The 18,539-nt window shown below is 62.4% G+C and overlaps 1 protein-coding gene across 7 annotated transcripts in view; it reads left to right on the top strand.

Annotated features, from left to right (window-relative positions):
• Positions 1 to 270: 270 nt before the first annotated feature.
• The window catches only part of EIF4G1 (eukaryotic translation initiation factor 4 gamma 1), a 38,371-nt gene continuing 20,102 nt past the window's right edge, over positions 271 to 18,539 (top strand). For 2 of the 7 annotated variants that reach the window (XM_034781214.1, XM_034781210.1), the window contains exons 1-9: positions 271 to 491; positions 3,669 to 3,777; positions 4,047 to 4,133; positions 6,802 to 6,822; positions 7,995 to 8,168; positions 8,750 to 8,849; positions 13,315 to 13,427; positions 16,001 to 16,093; positions 16,458 to 16,524. In XM_034781214.1, coding sequence (XP_034637105.1) covers positions 3,703 to 3,777; positions 4,047 to 4,133; positions 6,802 to 6,822; positions 7,995 to 8,168; positions 8,750 to 8,849; positions 13,315 to 13,427; positions 16,001 to 16,093; positions 16,458 to 16,524 — 730 coding nt within the window. In that variant the 5' untranslated portion in view covers positions 271 to 491; positions 3,669 to 3,702. Of the gene's footprint in view, positions 492 to 3,668; positions 3,778 to 4,046; positions 4,134 to 6,801; positions 6,823 to 7,994; positions 8,169 to 8,749; positions 8,850 to 10,096; positions 10,224 to 13,314; positions 13,428 to 16,000; positions 16,094 to 16,457; positions 16,525 to 18,539 lie in introns of those variants that run through there. The other 5 variants (XM_034781215.1, XM_034781212.1, XM_034781217.1 and 2 more) reach the window with 3 other exon arrangements.

The raw sequence follows: 18,539 nt of genomic DNA, 5'->3' as shown, positions 1-18,539 counted from the left end.
CCTGCGTGAGTGCCGTTGGCACAGGTGGGTGTCTGGTTGCTTTGCATGGCGAGGGGAGAGGCAGGGCAGGGAGCGCCTGGCGTGGGGCTCGGCTCCTCGCCTGCCTGCCAGGGGAGCGTGTGCAGCGCGAGTGACTCATGCATGGAGACGGGTTTCTCTGACTGGTTTGGGCAGTGCTGAGGCCGCATGGCTCTGCCTGTGGGTGGGGTTTCGGATGCTCCTTGGCTCCCTCAGTCTGTCTCTCCCTCTCGGTGTCTCTGCACTGCAGCAGACTCTGCGATCTGACACTGGCAGCTCCTGGCATGTTCCCGTCCTCCCTGGGGTGGGGGTGGGGGGCTCTCCCCTGCCTTGCCCATGTTTGGCTCGCCCGGCCCTCCCCATCGCTGGCGGGCAGGTTTGCAGGCTGATTTTCCTCTCTCTTGAAGTCAGTCGGATGAAAGGTCTCTACAGACCCGCTCAACCTGCCCAGGTTTTTCCCGGGCAGGGCAGGGGTGAGTATCCTCGTGTCTCCTGTGTGTGTGTGTGTGTGTGTGTGTGTGTCTGTGGTGGCAGTGGGGGGTTCCCTTCATGGTGCTGTAATGATCACTGTGTACATGCCAGGCTGGCCGGGTAGGGTGTTCTGACTCTCTGTGGGGAGTGGCCGGTGCTCTATCTGGCTGCAGGGTGGATCAGAGCTGTGGTGGGGAGAGGCCTGCGAGACCTGGGCTCCCCCATTCCTGGGGGGTGAGGGGTGTCACTGCACAGTCAGGAACTTCTCAGAGCTCCAAAGTCTCTCCCCCTTTCTTGAGTAACTTGCTGGTGTTATCCCAAAAGAAGATTACAATTGCCCCAAGCTCGGTGTTCCCCCGGGAAGGGCTGAGAGCCTGGGTATGTGCTCCAGGCACCCTGCCAGGCTGCAGGGGAGGGGCCCAGAGCAGAGAGCCATGTCCTGGGCACTTGGCTTCCGCCCTGGAGAGGTGGAGGAGGGGAGTTAGAGAGGGCTGGTCAGTCCCATCCAGCACTCTCTTTCCTGAGGTCTCGGGTAGGATTGTTGCTGTGTCACGTTTTCCAGGGCTGCGTCCAGGCTGGGGTTGGCAGCTGCTGAGTTCTGAGCTCTGGGCACGTCCTGGGCTGGTCAGCGCTCTGGGGTGCTGGGTCAGGGTGTTTGCCAGTGGCCAGGAGGCAGCGTCTGAAATACCAGTCCTTGGTGGGGGAGGAGGGACTGCCTGTGCCAGGGGCGTTGGACCCAGTGCTGCGTGCTACGGGGCTGAGAATGGCAGTGACCTCAGTGGGCACCTCTGCCCCTCGGAAATGGTGTGCAGATCCCCAAACCCAGGCACCCCGGGGCCACCCCCAGCCCACTCTGCAGCCAGCCTTCTCAAGTTGGCCTTGAGTGGGTTCTTTGTCACGCAGGGTGCCCATGCATGGGGCTTGGGCCTGCTGACCCACCTGCTTCTGGCCGTGCAGGTCCTGCTCCGCAGGGCTTCGGTGCTGATTCCTGGGGGAGGCTGGGCTCTTCCTGGCCCCTTTGCTCATCCTAGGCAGGCAGCAAGGACCTGGCTGCTTTTAAAAGCCCCTGGACGGCAGCTGTTGAAAGGCTCCTGAAATGCAGCGGGACTCCAGGGGTCAGAGCTGAGAGCAGTGGGGAGGATGCAGGAAACGCAGGGCCCATGGACTGGGCCTGCAGCTCTTTCCCCCCCTTATGTGACCCAGGCTGTTGTGGGATCCTTCCCCCTCCGGGGGGACTGGCCGTGATTCCCAGGGGCGCTGGGAGAGGGGCTGGAGGTGGTGGATTTCCCCTGCGCGGAGATGGCCGCCCCCTTGTCTGCATTGGCTGTGTCTCCCCCAGGCCTGGAATGCTGACTGAGCATCAGGTTACAGGGAGAGCCAGGCTGTTTGTTTGGCTTGGATGGTTGGGGAAGGTTCCCTGGCAGGGCTGGCCCGGGCCGCCTGCTGCCTCTGGCTGGGCACCTTCGTGTGGCGGTGCTGGGCTCCAGCGGGATTCAGTGGTCTTCTCTCTGCGCCCGGGTCTGTCGCTGTGGCCTTTGCACTGTAACCAAGGGGGGCGGGGGGGAAGCAGCCAGGGAGTCCTGGGGCAAGGCCTGTCAGCATCAGAGATAGGTCTGGGCTCTCCCTGCTGCTCTCCAGATCCGGCACCGAGCGAGAACGGGGCAGGGAATCTCTCCCCCCCCCCCCCCAGCAGACCCCTCTCTGGCTATGGGTGAGCACAGCCCTTGCTCATGGTGCCAGTCCCAGCCTTGCCCAGCAGGGAGCAGGGCAAGAACGCTGGCTATGGGGCAGCTCCCAGCAAGAATCCCTGTGATGCTGCCATGCTCTGGGGAGCCAGTTCCCAGCAAGGCCTCCTTCCTCCTAGAAACATGTTTGTCTGGCCTGCGGATGCTGCAGGCAGATGGGGCAGGTAATGAGCTGGTGGGGAGCTGAGCCGGGGGGGGGGGGCCTGGCCTGCCCCTATTGTGTAGATGGCCCCAGGCAGGTCCCTGGAGCTGGGTTCAAGCCTAGGTCACTCTTGCTGAGTTGGGGAGGCCTGGGTCCATGCGGCTCCCGACTGTCTGTGGCTAGTGGTCTCTGGAGGGAGGGGGTTGGCATGCTGCATCCCCAAGAGAAGCTGCCACCCCCATGCCCTCTGCATGTCTGGGGGGAACTGACCCGGGCTCAGCCCTTGGGGTGTGTTATGGAGGGGCCCCTGCAGTGCTTGGACTGAGCACTGGGGGGGGGCTGTAGCCGGAGGGTAGGGATTCACCCAGTTTCCAGATGTGCGGGAGTGGTGTCTCCCCCAGTTCCTAAGGACCTTAAAGCTGGGAGAGTTCTCGGCTTCCCCTCCCTGTAACCAGTGATTGTGGCCTGGTCCATTCTTGGTGGGCGGGGGGCAGGCCTTGGGGCCTGTTTGGACTCTTCCCCAGGAGCTGTCTTTAATGACTCTGCTTTGGGGAAAACTCTTGGCTTTGGCACTTCTGACCTCCTGAAATGTTTGGCTGTTTCTGTTGGGGAGGGGGCTGCAGGGGAGCCCGTGCCTGGGCGTACAGGCTGCTCTGAGATATTCCCCCCCACCCCGCCCCCCCTTGGTTGGTGTTACCGCAGTAGTGGGTGAGGGGTATTTCCAGGTACTGAGGGCACCCCGGAGCTTACTGCTGTTGGTGGGGTGTGGCCAGGGTGGGGCAGGGAGACAGGAGAACGTGACGAAAGCAGGGGAAAAGGTTGAGGGAGGAGATCAGCGGGGCTCCGGCCTCGCTGGTCTAGGGATGATCATTGGGCTGGGGTCCCCGGATTCTAGACCACCAGCGTCCCTGCTGAGTGGCACCCACTGGGCGCTCCTGCGGGGATCACTACTGGGCGCTCGCCCAGTGACTGCCTGTGCCTGGCTCCGGCTGTTCGAGCTGCCCCAGGGACTGTGGTGGCCAATCTCTGCCTGAAACCCCGCTGCCAAGCTGGACTGTACTGGCTAGCTGGAGTCTGAGGCTCATTTGTCCTGGCACGCAGACCTTCGGGCCCCAGGGCAGCCTGCGTGTGCTACGGACTTGCACAGACCCAGGCTGCAAAGTCATCAGCCGGCCCCTGCCGGAGCTGCCTTTGGGGAACTCCCTGCCCTGGGCCCAGCTCCTCTCTGCCCCGCTCACCCCAGGCTCCTCGCCCCTCTACTGAGCGTGTGCTCTTTGTTTCTCTGTCTGCAGATAGCGAGGGGATCCTTATGCAGCACCCCATGAAATGAACAAAGCGCCACAGCCCACAGGAGGAGCCCCGACAGCCCCACACCCTGCCCCTTCTCCTGGACTTCCACAGGTAGGACCCCTCTGCATCTCCCCCCCCCTCTCCCCCGGCCCTTCTCTGAGGCTTCATCGGATGAGCTCCCTGCTGACCAGTCCTGGGGTCAGGATTGGGCTTGCCAGGTGAGGGAGGCGTGCTCAGAGCCTGGAGCCCACGGGGTGCTGGGTTATTGGCAGTGCAGTGAGTGGCCCAGCGGGGAGCGCAGTGTACAGGTCCCTGGGGTGTGGCTTTGGGGAGCCCTGGTAGCTGCCGTGCCAACCTGCTCCTTCCTTGTCTCCCTGCAGTCGGCGTTTCCACCTGGTCAGACGGCACCCGTGGTTTTTAACCCGTCGCAAGCTACACAAATGAATACGCCTTCCCAGCCTCGACAGGTAAGGGGGCACTGGGGCGGGGCCGCTGGGACTCCCGCTGCCTTCTGGCCATCAGGCTGTCTGACGGCGAGGGGTGGTTGCTGCCTCCCAGTTGCGTGGTTCTCTGGGGTGCCAGCCTGGCTGCGCTTGGGGCCTTTGATCTGCTGCCGAGCAGGTTTTGTGGTGCTGAACTGGCCCCAGCTCTGAGTCAGGCTGGAGGGCTCCAGCGTGCCAGGCGGAGGGAGGGCAAAGCTACTCGGACCCTCCTGAGCGGGGCTCTGGCCCCGCAGTGCGCGCAGCCGTGCACGTGGAGGAGGTGGGGCTGGATGAACGTGTGCTCAGAGGGGGAGATGGGGACGACTGCAGGGGAGCTGTGAGGGGATGGATGGATGTCTGTCTGTCTTCCCGTCCTCCCGGCCTGCGTCTCTTTCCTTGGGGAGGGGCACATGGCGCAGAGCCGCCCCCCACCCCCTCCCAGGCCTCGCAGTCTTGTCAGAACCTGAAGTGACCTTGCTTCTTCTTTCCTCTCCCCTCGCTCTTTCCTGTCTTAGTTTCCAGCAGGGCCTCGTGCTTTACACCAGCAGGTACTAACCCGCCCCTGCCCCCCTGCATGCCGTACGGCCCCCCGGGGGTGCAGCCACATGGTGTTTGTCTGGATGCTGCAAGGAAACGGCGGGGCTAGAGGAGTGGGAGGGTGCGGGCTGCACCGAGCACTGAGGAGAACTGGTTTGGGTTAACGCAAGGAGCAGGAAGGCTTGGCAAAGTCTCACGTGGTGTCTTGTGGCCCAGGACCCCTGCCACATTCTCAGGCCAGTGGTGGACTCACCACGGGGAGAGCGGGTGACTGGATTGTGCAAAGACAGCGGGTCTCGAGCGCTGGTTGAGTCGCACCAAACTCCGAGTGCGCATGAGCCAGGAGCCCGATGCTGGGGCTCTGCAAGGCCAGACAGACAGCTGGAATAGGGAGCCGGGAGCTTGGCTGGCCCAGTGGGCTGCTGACGCAAACAGCTTAGTGCGCTGGGATCTCTGCTGGCCATGTGGGTGTCCCAGGCAGAGGAGAGGTGTCCTTGAGTAGGAGGCCATGGGAGTTTCACTGCAGCGTCTGTACCTTGACGTGAGTCCTGCATGAAGCTTGGAGCATGTGGCTGCTTCTCTGCTACCAGCCCCACAACCCTCTCTGCCTCACAAAGCTGCTTCTGTCTGTGCCTGACCTACGGGTGGTCTCGCCTTTGCTCCTCAGATGGGCTAGTCCCCTGGCAGCACCCTGAGATAGCACCGTGCTGTGCTGCTGCCGTAACCGCCGAGCAATCACCCTGTCCCTTACGAAAATGGCTCCCATCTCACGCAGCGGCTGCTGGGTGAGGTGAGCCCCGTCCCTGCTCCGCTGTCAGTGCAGCGGGGGCGGGAGAGGGCAGCAGGGATGGGCAGCTTGTTGGTAACCACGGTCCCTCCCCTGACCTTTCACCTCCCTCTGCACCCCCTGGCTGTGAAGTTGGCTCCACGCCTGGTCCGACGCACTGGGGTGCACATGGGGGTTCACGGGCTGGGAAACACCCTGCAGTGGGGCCGAGCGTTCCTGTGGAGGGGAGGGAGCTGGGGTGGCTGGTGGCGTCCGATTCGCCTCTGGACGGTTGGTTGGAGTTGTTTGCTGGAAGAGGTGCGCTGGCTCCTGAGTCGGGGCTGCGCGTTGGCATTTCTTTCGCACTAGCACTGCGTTGCCGGCCAGGAGGCCTATGCCCTGGAGGTGCCAGCTCTGGGCTGTCTGTACAGATCAGACGCAGGCCGGAGAGGATGCCAGCTCTGTACGTGCTGCTTTGTCTTGGGTCAGGCTGAGGTCCGTGGTTAAGACACGGCTTGGGCTCTGGCTGGCCTAGCAGGGCAGAGAGGCCCATTCACCACCTGCATAGTCCTGTCTCTTGATGCGTGAGTGGAGTTTGCCAGAGGGGCACCCCACAAGCTGCTGATCGTCTCTGCTTCCCCTGCCCTTTAGAGTCTGGCTGAAGGCCGGGTTGGCTTGTGCGGATGGAGAACGCCATAGGGTCTGACAGGAGGAGGAGAAGGGAGTTCTAGCTCATGGGGATGGGCCCTGGTGCAGCTGCGGTCCTGAAGCTGAGGCCCATCCCAGATCGGCTGGTGTCATCGGCCCCCCTTTGAACTCAGGATGGGGGCCCTTGGAATGGGCAGTCCAGGCTGTGAAACGATCCCCCCGACCCTCACGCTCTGTGTCTGGAGGCACGTTCTGGGACTGAAGGGCAGAAAGTGCCTTGGCTCACAGCATCCTGGGGAAGGGCAGGGGCAGTTGAGGGGCCACTGTGGTCTTTTTGTCCAGCTCTTGCGTATGAGGAGGGGTTAGGTCCCTGAGCCTCCTGCCAGCCCAGTGGGCCGTGGCCCTGAAGGTATCGCCTGGTGCCAGGGCTGCCTTCTCGAGCATTCGGGGGTGCAGCATCTGCGCATTTGCTCCAAAGCCCACGAGACACGCTTGCTTTACTGTTCTCCCGCCTGGCCCTCCCCTCTGACCTTCCCTTACAGCCGGGCGGCTCTTGTACCAAAAGCCCTTTTGAGCTCCGGCTTGAGCTCCGGCTGCCCCCACAGTAGCGTTTGCTCGCCTGTCCCTGGGACCTTGTGAGGCTGTGGGTAACTCCTGTCTCTTTTCTCTTCCTTCTCCCCTTGTGTGTGTGCTCGCTAACAGGGAGGATTCAGGTCTCTTCAGGTAACGCTTTTTCATTACCCCTGCTCAGGCGGTGCTCTCGGCTGGGGAGTGGGAGACAGGGCACGTGGTGTGTGTGTATGTGTGAACACTGTTACTATGTGCCATGCTTCACTCTGGTGGGGCTGTTGGTGGGACTTCAGTAACTTTCCTCCCAAGCCCAGGGGGCCTGTGACGTTACACTGGGGTCTGAAAAGGCTCAGGGCTGCTCCCACTTAAAAGGAGACCCCCTAGGAGCAAGTTGCAGGGCTGGACTTTCCTGGTGCACCCAGCACCCCCCACAGCAGCTGGTTAATCAGATGGTCCCTCCTTGTGCTCCCTAAGTACACAGAGCGATTCCACCCAGCTCCAGCTGGTTGCTTGGCTCCATCTGTAGGGCAGCCCGTGGAGACTACATGTCCCAGAATTCAGTGCTCTATTGCAGTCCCAGCTGCCTGGCTTCGCTCGGGCCTGTAGTCTCCACAGGCCACAGCATCTGTATTGAGGGTGCTGCGAGTGGCTGTGATCAGCTCTGTTAGACTTGTGGCCTTTGGCTGGGTGGAACTTGAGCCTTGTGCTTAAGGTAAATAGGGGGAGATAGATTGTCCCACTTCCTTTGGTTCCCTACAGGTGCCATCTGTGAGTTGTAGTTTTCCACGGCTGTTGAGAAATGATGGGAATTTTTGCTAGGGGAAGGGAGCAGGGTCCAGCCCATCACCACCAGTGTCCATGGAGCTGCACCAGCCTGGGGGACTGCACCCCCTTGAGACACCCACAGCCCCAGGGGCGGGAGGAGCCAGCTGGGGATTGCAGCCAACTTGTGATGGACACATATGGTAGCTACAAAACTGTCCTGCCACCCCATGGCAGCTGGCCGTGTGTACCACCTCTTAGCACCTGGCCACCATGTGTCAGATGGGTCCCAGAGGCACACCACAAGCTGTGTGGGGATGCCATGCCCCTGCTGTTGGTTCCTCGCACCTCCTGCCCTAGACTGCCTTTCCCATCCCAGCTGGGGGGCGGAACATTAGCTGTCTGCTTGTGGTCCCAGCTCTGGGGGTAGTGGTAGCTGCTGTCCAGCCCTCTGGATGGGGGGATGCAGAGACGGGAAGCAGCTGCCTCTGTGGGGCATGGAGCTGGGCGGTCCTAGCACCCTGCTGGGACTAACTGAGTGCCACCGTCCTTCTCTCCCAAAGCATTTCTACCAGAGCAGGGCCCAGCCTCCGACAAGTGCTTCCCGAGTGCAGAGTAACACGTCGGCCCGGCCCGGCCCGCCTGCTCATGTCTATCCAGCTGCTTCCCAGGTGATGATGATCCCCTCCCAGATTTCCTACCCTGCTTCGCAAGGAGCCTATTACATCCCAGGACAGGTGAGGGCTGCACCCGGACACCGGGTTCCTTGGGCTTCTGCTCCCTGCCGCGCAGGGCTCAAACTGTCTTTGAAATGGGGGTGTGGCGTCATCAGGACAGAATCAGCCACCAGATCATCATCTTATGAGCGGGAGGGAAGGCTCTGGGGCTCCCCCATGGGAAGTCCTATGGACCCTGCCCCTCTTTCTCTGCTGCTCCATGCAGGGGGCCCAGCCCCAGGCCCTCTGGAAGCCCGTCGTGCTGCTGTTGGGGTGGAAAGGCTGGTGCTGAGTGACACAATGTGTCACCTCTGCCCCCGGAAGCCTCGAGGGCCAGGTGCGGTTGCAAGCCCTGCTCGCTGCTGGACTGGCAGGGACTGCCTGCCTGCTCCGCTGAGCCAGGTCCCATGGGGCCAGCAGCCTGATGCCAAGGCCCTCCTGCTCTGCAGCGTGCATGCTGCCTTGCTTGCCAGCCTTGCCCACGCTCTGGGTCCTGCCCTCCGTGACGGTTGCTGGGAGAGCCCCCTCATCTCTGTGGCGTGAAGCTGTGTACTCCAGGGCCTGGCGGGCAGTAACCGGCATGTCCTTCTCTGCCCACCCAGGGTCGCTCCACGTATGTTGTTCCAACTCAGCAGTACCCAGTCCAGCCGGGCGCCCCCAGCTTTTATCCTGGAGCCAACCCCCCGGAATTTGGCACCTACGGTAAGGGCCCCCGGGGACGCCGTTCCTCTTCCATTCAGTCTGGGGTGGGAGTTTGGGGCACCTGAAACCAAGTGCAGTCTGTCCCCTCCCCCCAGGAACCCCCAGTTTGTGGGCTGGGAGTTTTGCCAGGCAGGCCCAGCACAGCAGCCCCTCCCTCACAGACACACCCCCTGGACACAACCCAGGCAGCTCTTGCTTGGCCTTACCTGCCTGGTGCCACTCAGGGTTGCTGGGGGTCAGAGCCCTCTGGAGCACCAGAGCTCTACCCAATGAGCTGCTCCAGGAGGCCCATGGGCTGCTCAGTGGGGCGGGATCCTCTGCCAGCAGCCTCCAGCCCTGGCCAGGAATGTCCCAAACCTGAACAACAGGACGTCACTGGTGGAGAACCAGACACAGCGTGCGAATACTCCCGTCCAGGCTCCGCGGTGCCCTGTGCGGCTCTGCTGCTGCTCCTCAATCCTGACCTGCAGCCCCCTTGCTCCTCCGGCCCTGGGCCCCACTGCGCCCCACGCAGCTCTGCTGATGCCTTCGATCCCAGCGTGCAGCCCCTCTGTTATTCCAGCCCTGGGCTTCCCACGCTCTCAGCTCTCCCAGTGCCCTGACTCCCAGCTCTGCCGGGTTAGTTTTGTGCCAGGGATGCGCGTCCAATCGGAAGGGGGCGTGAATTTCACACCTCCCTTAGCACCCCGGAGTTGGGGGTTGAGAGTTTTCCCTAGAAATGACCCTTTCCTCATTCCCGAGCTGGTCCATACCAAAGTGTGAGTGTGTGGGGGGGGGGTTTGGCGTTGGTGGTGTTCTGCAGGAGGGGGGCACTGCCAGAGGGTAGGAGAAATGTGAGCGTGGGGCTGAAATGAGGGGGTGGAACGTTGAGGCTGGCCCACCCCATTAGGGCCCCCTGCCCGCCCACCCCCAGCGAGGGCAGCTTAATGTTTAACTGTCCTGGCAGAGAGGCCGGGCAGACTTTAGCCCCAGCCTGCCCTTTGGTCGCTGCAGAAGGAAACAGGCAGCAGCAGCCCCGGAGTCAGCTGTTCCCTAAATAAACACGGGCCCCTGTCCCCGGAGCGTGGCCAAGCCAAGGGGGAGTATGGAAGGGGGCTCCCATGTGCCCCCCTCCTTGCCTTGGCTCCTCAGTCCCCCTTCCCAGGTTGCCCTTCCTTGGAGTGGAGCGGTGGGTTTGTGCAGCCAGCCGCCCCTCCCCTCCCCCGCGCTGCGCTCACATGGCCGGCAGGCCTGTGACTATATTTAGTCTGGATCCATCCCGGGCGGGCGGCTCTGCAGACACAGCAATGTGAGCCGCTGGGCCCTGCGTCCCATCCCGTCCCCGGCAGCGGCCGCCTCTGGACACAGCACCAAAACGGGCTCCCCCTGAGACGGGTAGGTGCAGCCCCTGCTCCCCACCTGGCATTCAGTATCTTGGAGAGAGCCAGACGCCGAGGCTTGCTGGCCTGGGCGCCGCTAACCTCCAGGCTAGGCCCGTCTGTGTCTCATCCCCAGCTTGGGGGTGGGGTAGCCAAAGGCCCCAGCATCTCTTGACCACATGCTCTTGTGTAACAGCAGCTCGTCAGCAGTGGCATCTGCAGCCTTGTGGGTGAGTCATGGCAGGCCGGCTGGGCTGCTGCGGCCGGGCGCTGGCCGGGTGTGAAGGGGGCACGGAGCCCCTCGATGGAGATACAGGGCAGGTGACTCATCAGTGTCTCATCTCCCTAAAGCAGCAGGCCGGTGGGAGTGGCAGCTTCCTGCCCGAGGCCCAGGACTGACATGCAAAAGGGAGCTGTGGGTCAGGGTTGAGAGGCATGAGCAGAGCTGTGGAGGGAAGGGGTCTGGGCTATAGGCATTGGCAGACTTGTGTGGTAGGAGCTGCATCGCTCTGCCCCGTGGCTGCTTCTCACCAGTGCACAAGGCCTCCAGAGTCACTAGTAAATGTCCATCCTGGGAGGCGGCTGGCTGCATGTGCCAGAGGAGGGACCTAGCACGCCGGCTTCCCACCCCTTGCTGCTTCCTGTCAAAGCATCATCATTCGGCGCCCTCGGCAAGGATCCCTCTTGGTGGTCACCAGCCATCAGAAAGGTTTTCTAAGGACCTGGCTTCTAGGAGCCCGTCTGGCCACAAATGCGGTGGGAGGCTGAGTTCTGGTGGGGGAGAAGGAGGGTGGCTGGCTAAACTGTATGTGGAAACTACACTTCCCAGCATCCTCTCTGGCTGGCAATTGTACCTCTCCCTCCATCTTGATCTGAGCCTCCTGGTGTTGCATACCAGGGCTCCGGGTCTCCACCAGCTGCCAACCCTGGCAAAGATGAGGGCAGTGAGGTGTGGTTCCTGGGCCGTCTGGCTCCCAGAAAGCGAGGCTGGGGAAAAGCTCCAACGGGCCTGTAAGGACCAGGGCTGGCTTGAACCTGCAGCTTTGAGCTGGTGTCGGGAGCTTCAGATGGGAGGGGCTCTTGTTCCCTTGCTGAGCCCCTGCAAGCACTTGCTGGGGGCTCTGTCCCTATCTGGGGAAGGGCAGCCTGGTGGCTCATCACAGGACCAGGAGTCAGGAGATCTGGGCTCTGTTTCCAGCACTGCCACTGACTCACCGGGTGATCTTGGGCAAGTCACTTCCCCTCCTTTGTCAGTTTCCCAGGCCCTCGAGCCCTAGGAAGGACCACGTGTTCCTACGGATGGAGGAACTTTGGGTTATTCCCCTCCCGACCCTGGCCAGCTAGCAGGACAGTTCCTGAACTCCCCACGCTTGGTCTGCCCCGTGGCTGCTTCCTAGCCTGAGCCGCGAGTGCCCCGCTGGGGGATGTGGGTGGCCAGTGGGGTGGGACAGGCCCTCGCCCTTGGTGTGGAGATCTGGAGCCTCCAGGGGGTTAGGGGCCCAGGAAAGTGCTGGATTTGGGAGGAGGCCAGGCTCCCACCTGTTACTGTCTCTCCCTCCCCATGCTGGCATCCATCTCACGGTCGCCTGCCCCGCTGGGGGAGTGTGAGGGGCATCTGTCTGGCCCGTCGTTCAGGGAAGGCTGGCTGCTGGCAGAGCTCAGGCCAGAGGTTGACACTCTTCTTCCTTGGGCGCCCTCCTGTGCCCAGGTCATGCTCTTGTGTGCCACGGGGACCTTATCCCTGGGCCTGGCCCCCCATTGGTGATCTGGGCAGAGACAGGGTCTCTGCAGAGAGCTGATTCCCAGTCCTGGTTCTGAGACAGACCAGATCTGACTTGTGCTGCCTGACTTCAGAGTCACCCTGGCTCTGAGCCGCCGGCCAGGGCTGCTGGCTCCTTGCCCCGCATCACTGTTCCTGGGGCTCTTGGTTGCCCTGTTCTGTCCTGGTTTGGCGGAGTCTGCTCAGCATCTCCAGCTGGGGGTCATGGGACCTTGCAGCAGCCATGGAATTGGGGGACCCCAGGCATGTTGCCCTTGTTGTGACCCTGGCTCAGCCCAAGAGGGTCAGGCTACTACCTGGTGCTGTAGTCCAGCTGTGTGGGACCGGGATGCTGGCCGGCCTAACAGCCATGGGTCTGATGAGGGGCCTGAGCCCCAGCTCTCCAGCCATCTGGGATTGTGGGTGTGAGCAGAGTGGGCTGGCAGCTCTGGTTCTTACTCACTTCTCTGCGGAGCTGGGGCGGGTGCAGTCTGGTGTGAGGGAGATAAGGCCAGGGAGCTGCTGCCGCCAAGCTGGGGCACAAGGAAGGCAGCTGCAGGAGGAGACACCTGAACCCCAGCGCTTGCTTGGGTCATCCTGTCTCTCCGGATGGGGCATGGACTCCACACGCACACACAGGCTTCCTCTTCTGCCCACCTGATAGGTTTGGAAGGGGGGCTGGGTGCGAGTTTGAGCTGTCCTGTAGCATTCTGGGAAGTGTAGCTGGGCCTGGAGTAGGGATTTCTCTCCAGGCTTCATCTGCCAGCTCCGGTGGCAACCTAGGTGGCAAGTTTAACTCCTGCCTGCCAGTGGGATGGCTTCCCTTGCCTTGCCGCTGGGTAGGGGTGGGCGTGGGGCTGGCTAGCCCTCCGCAGCAGGAGGCTGGACGTGGGGGCAGCTCAGCTACGCTCTGCATCACGGGGAAGGAATTCTGGGAAGGGCTGGTTGGTCCTGTTGTTCAGGTTTGGGACATTCCTGGCCAGGGCTGGAGACTGCTGGGAGAGAATCCCGCCCCACTGAGCAGCCCGTGGGCCTCCTGTGTTTATGGGCGCAGCACCTCATTGGGTAGAGCTCTGGTGCTCCAGAGAGCTCTGACCCCCAGCAACCCTGAGTGGCACTGGGCAGGAAAGGCCAAACAAGAGCTACCTGGGTTGTGTCCAGGGGGTGTCTCTGTGAGGGAGGGGCTGCTGTGCTGGGCCTGCCTGGCAAAATTCCCGGCCCACGAACTGGGGTTCCTTGGGGGGAACGGCACTTGGTGTCGGGTGGCTCCAGGCTGTTAGTGCTGGCTGCTGCCTGGTGCAATGGGGATTGGACCACCCAGTTCCTCTGACTGACTCTCCTTTCCCAGCTGGTGCCTATTACCCTGCTCAGGGGGTGCAACAGTTCCCAGCCGGGGTCCCCACTGCCCAGGTCATGATGAACCAGCAGCCGCCCATCCCGACAAAGCGAGAACGCAAGACGGTAAGGAGGGGCAGGGGAGGGGGGCTGGGTTCTTGTGCTGCCTCCCCCAGGAGCCCTGTGCTGGTGACTCCTAGCTGTGAGGGATGGAGCCTGTTGTGGGGTGCCTGAGAATGGCTCAAGGCTGGTTGCCTCTCCCCCCCCCCCCCCCCAGCTGAAAATGCTGCCTCTGCGGGGAGTGAGGGGCCAGAACCCAGCTCCATGCGAGGCCGCTTGGCCAGGCCTTGCACACCCCACTCAGCAGGGAGCGGGCGGGACTGTGGGTGGGGGTGAGGCGGGCCGTGTGCGGCGGTGGTGAGGAGAGGGAGTGCGTGGCTGGCTCCCGGTTGTGTCTGCAGAGTCAGGCCCGACCTTCCCTGTCCTCCCTGGTGGGGAGAACATGCTGTGTCACGGCGGCTGCGGCTGGGGGTGGGTGCTGCAGTTGCCAGCCGGTGCCTGCAGTAATGCTGTTGCTCAGAGGTTTGGCACAGGATCTATTTATAGCATTAAGCCGCCCTCTGCGAGCGCTGCAGCTTGGGTCTGCCAGAGCCCCTTCTGGGGGGGCAGATCCCCCCCCCGGGCTCCACCCTGGCTCATGTGGGGACGTGTTCCTGAATGGCGTGTAATTCAAACCCTCTGCCACCTCGTTTCCCCTGGCCTGGGCTGCCTGGGCAGCTGGGCACCTGCGCTGCTGTCGAGTGGGACGTATGTGGGGATCCTGCTTTGCCGGGAGCCCCATCTGCCCAGGCTGTGCACCGTGCTGCCGTGGCAGAAGCAGGCCACCTTGGCAGCCTGGCAGGGAAGAGGCACCTGTGCCTCTTGGAGCTGTCTCTGCGTCAGCCCACGTTGGATGGGGGGGAAGGAGCTGCCTGTTATGGAAGGCAGAATTCCCACTGCAGTGCTGGGGGGTGGGGTGCCGGCCAGGGGCTCTGTGGTGTGCGGGTGTCAGATCTGTTGTGGGGACTGGGCCATTCCCAGGGACCATGGTGCAGTTTTGGGGTCTCCATGCAGCTGGGGCAGAGGTGACCCACATTCTGCCCTGCCCCGAGGGGCATAGCAGAGACAATGGATCCCAACCTACATTCTCCACACAGGCATCCCTCTGCAGCGAGGCTGAGACTGGTAGGCAGGGGTGGCTTAGAGTGTGGTGCACGCTGCACCGGGTGGAGGTGTGGGGGGGGCGCTATTGCAGGACCAGGAGGAGTAGAATAGCACTGTGTCCTCAGGGAGGGTTGGGGTGCCCTGCTGGGCCCTTGGGGTAGGTAGCTGCCATGTGGCTTGGAGTGTGACTGCCCTGGCAGCAGTGGGGATGTCTGCCATGCTGGGGTGTTCTCAGGGGGTCGCTGCACCCCTCGCAGGCAGGGTGGAGACTCATAGAACCCGGCTTGTCTTGCCCGGCCCCCTGCCAGGTTCCAGGGCAGGGTTGTCCCTTACAGGCTGGGGGCCTGGGGTCCTACCGCTGCCCGAAGGGGTCTCACCCTGGGTTACAGCCAGGGCAGGGGCATGAGACACCAGGGCGGATGCAGGGGAGTTTTCAGCCAATGGGGGCGCTCGGTTCCCTGAGCATTGTGACATCCCCTTGTCTCATGCAATCAGAATGACAGGACTGTCCCACTGCCCAGCTTGGGGAGGGGAATATGGGACTGTCCCAGTGCCCTGCTGGGGTAGGGTGTGGAGGGGGGAGATGCTTGGACTGTCCCACTGCCCAAGTGGAGGGGGTATGTGCAGGGGGGAGTAGAGATGCCTGGACTGTCCCACTGCCCAAGTGGGGGGAGATACCAGGCTGTACTGGGTGGGGGTTTGCTGTCTTGGCTGGGGCTGCTGGTCTCGCCTTCCCCCGGGGGGCGGGGTGGCTTCTGCGGGGCCCAGCTGGTGCTGAGCTGATGTACCCAGCACCCCAGGAGGGCTGCTCTGCCATTGGCTGCCAGACAGAGCCTCTGTGACCTCACAGGCTGCTGCTAAGTGCCTTCCTCCCCCTGCCCTTGGCCTGGCTACTCCCCCTCCAGCGGCCGAAGTCCCATCCTGGCTGCTCTGGGGCAGGAGGAGCCGTTTCCTCCTGGCCTGGCCTCTGTGGGAGGGGGGAGCTGGGGAATGTGCCGAGCAAGCGGGAGTGAAATGGCAGCTGGCTGCGGCAGGGCTGGCCCCCTGCCATGGGCTGTGTGAGGTCCCAGCCGAGCGCGTGTTGGAGCGGGGTGAGTGCTGCGCTCCACGTGGCTACAGCAGCCCACCGGAAGCTAAACAAACCTCCCCTTCCTGCCTGGCCTGACCTGCTCCCCACCCAGCTGCTTGGGAATCAGGTACGGGCTGTGCTGGCCCTGGGTTGTGCAGGGGGCTCACTGCCGTGCAGGGGGCTCTGTCCTGGAGCGGATTCCCCAAGAGGCCTCCGCCTGGCTGCACTGTACATGCGGGGGGGGGGTCAGGGCTGGGCTGCAGGGCAGCCTGGAGTGGCATGAGCTGTGCCCTGCTGCCAGCATGTCCCTTGTTTTGAGAAGTGTGTGCCCCTCCCTTCACCCTGCCAACGGGGTGGGGGGGGGGGGAGAAGGGAGTGTGTCTCCTCCTCCCCCGCTAACTGCTGCTCTGCTTCTCTTAATTGGCAGATCCGGATACGAGATCCGAACCAGGGCGGCAAAGACATCACCGAAGAAATCATGTCTGGAGCAAGGACCTCCTCCACCCCCACCCCTCCTCAGGTAAGAGGCCCCTCCCTAGCTCCCCGGCACCCCCCACCACAAGCGATGGGCCCTGCATGTTTCTTCTCTAGGGCGGGGTGGTATGTGGCTGTGAGTTTAAGGGCTTGTGTATACTTACAACACTGCACGGGTGTAGCTGCGCTGCTGTAGCGCTTATATGAAGACGCTACCTACACCGACAGGAGAACGTCTCCCTTCGGCGTGGGCGCTCCCACCTCCCCGATAGGGGGTAGTTGTCCCACTCAGGGGCGTGGAAAATCCACACCAGTGAGCGACGTAGTTAGACCAACTTAAGTTAGTAGTGTGTGTGCAGGGGTGTGGGGGAAGGGCACTCCTTAACCCTTCACGTGCTTCTGTTCCACAGCCTGGAAGCGGTTTGGAGCCACAGGCCAATGGAGAGACACCCCACGTAGCAGTTATTGTCCGGCCAGGTGGGTGTCCGGGCTGAGGTAGGGGTGCCGGACGGAGAGAATCGGCTGCCTGCGGTCAGTGTGTGACCTGGGGCAGGAGCAGGAGAGCAGCCAGGCCAGCTGAAGGGCGGGGGTGACTGTCCCCCACTTGCGGCCTGTTGCTCTCTCCCTGGCTCTGACTCCCTGCAGGTGGAGCTGTTGGGGTGAGGGTGGGAGAAGCCGGTGGGGGGTTTCCTCTTGTGGAACTTGAGGGCCCTGCCCTGAGCTCGTGGCAGCATTGCACTCAGGCTAGTTCAGTGTCCCGAGCGATGTGGCTCCTGCCCCTTCTCTGGGCAGTCGATGCTCCAGCCCCACGTTCCGTACCTGGGAGGCCGTTCTCTCTAAGACTCAGCCTAGAATCCCCCCTTTCTTAGTGTCACTCCATTTGCCCGGAGCCCCCCTCCTTGGGGTTTACTGCCTGTCGGGTGGTTAGACTCATGCGAGCTCAGCACACCCAACGCTCTCCATCTCTGCTCCAGGCTCAGCCTCTCCAACTCTGTGAACTCCTTCCCCTAGGGCAGGGTATCCCTAGAGTGGTGTGGAGAGGGACCAGGCACTCCCAGCTCCAGCACAGGGGTGCCCAGTGTATGCAGCTCAAACTGGCATCAGCCTCTCTTCTTTGTGCCCATGTCTCATGGCAAACTGGTATGGCTGGAAGCCAGGTCTCTCTCAGCTTCTCCTTCGCCCTGGCCGCAGGTCTGGATTTCAGGTTATTCCCCCTCAGAGATCAGCTGTGGTTTCCTGAGCTGAGTCTTTCTGTCCCTTTCTGCCTGTTTCTGATCACTTTGGACCCTTTGTGATCTCGGCTGGGCCTCCTAGCTCAGAGTCACCATGACTCGGTGCCCCGGGGCAGTCCCATCCCCAAGGCAGTGTGCAAGCCAAGTGTCTCTCATTCTGCAAGTCGTACTGGCTGAGATGGTGCAGAATGCTTCCCTAAAGCCCAGGCATTCCTCTGCTGAGTTCCCAGCTCGCAGTCTGCTTTGTCCATCCAAAGCCAGCCCCTGTCTGGCTGGGCCTGCCTGGATATATACGAACCCTGTGACCGCTTGTAGCTCCTGCTGTCATTAGTCTGACATTCCTACCTAGATGCTAGAACCATTCCATGCTCAGGGTGCCTCTTCCAGTGCTGAAAAGCCAATAAGTCTTGATTTCACGGAGCTATCCAAACCCACCCCAGACAATTCTCACTCGTTTCCACTCCCTCATCCTGCCCCACCTCCGGGAATGCTTAATGATTTGTCTGTGTCAGGGGTTCTCAACCAGAATGTTTCAAAGGGTTGTGTGGCAGCTCCTGGGGTCCCTGTCCCATGGGGCTGACTGGGCTCGCCTCCCTGCTCCAGGCACTGCAACCTCTCGGGTTCCAGTGACACGCAGGGTTAGCCCAGCCATCATGACGACGGGAGCCTGGGTAGGTCAAATTTGAGTGAGTGGCACTGCAACCCAGTGAGCCAGGTCACAACTCCACTCTCGCACATTTGGTCCAGTCGGGGGGCGGGGCCAAGCCAGAGTGTTGCTGCAACCCCGGAGGTTGCAACGCCCGGAGCAGAGAGCCAAGCCAGGCAGCCCCACACACAGCACAGGAGCTGCAGGAACTGCCACTGTGGTGTGAGTGCCGGGGCAGGACCCAACCCCACCAGGCTGCAGGATCCAACCGAAACCACCCCAGGGCAGGGCTGTAACCAGGGTGGAGCAAACAGGTCAGCTACCCAAGGTGCAAAACCATGGGGGTGGCACGCGATGGCGATGCCAGGTGACTTGGGCCAGCCCTGCACAGCGGGGCTCAGGGAGGGACCACCACCTCCACCCCCGACTCATCACAGCAGGCCACCCAGCCTGTCTCGGTTGGGGGGTGGGCGCAACCAAAAAATGGGGCAGTCTGTGCGCCGCGCCCCCCCTCTCCCTCCTGCATGCTTGCAGGCCCTGGGTGTTAAAATGCCTAGTTACGGCTCTGCCCCAGGGCCTCCACTCCCAGACTATTTACTGGGTTGTGACAAGCC

Source organism: Trachemys scripta, chromosome 9 (genome assembly GCF_013100865.1).
Source record: "Trachemys scripta elegans isolate TJP31775 chromosome 9, CAS_Tse_1.0, whole genome shotgun sequence".
NCBI lineage: Eukaryota > Metazoa > Chordata > Testudines > Emydidae > Trachemys > Trachemys scripta.
The sequence above is the reverse complement of the archived record's forward strand: the minus strand, read 5'-3'. Positions and strand labels throughout refer to the sequence as shown.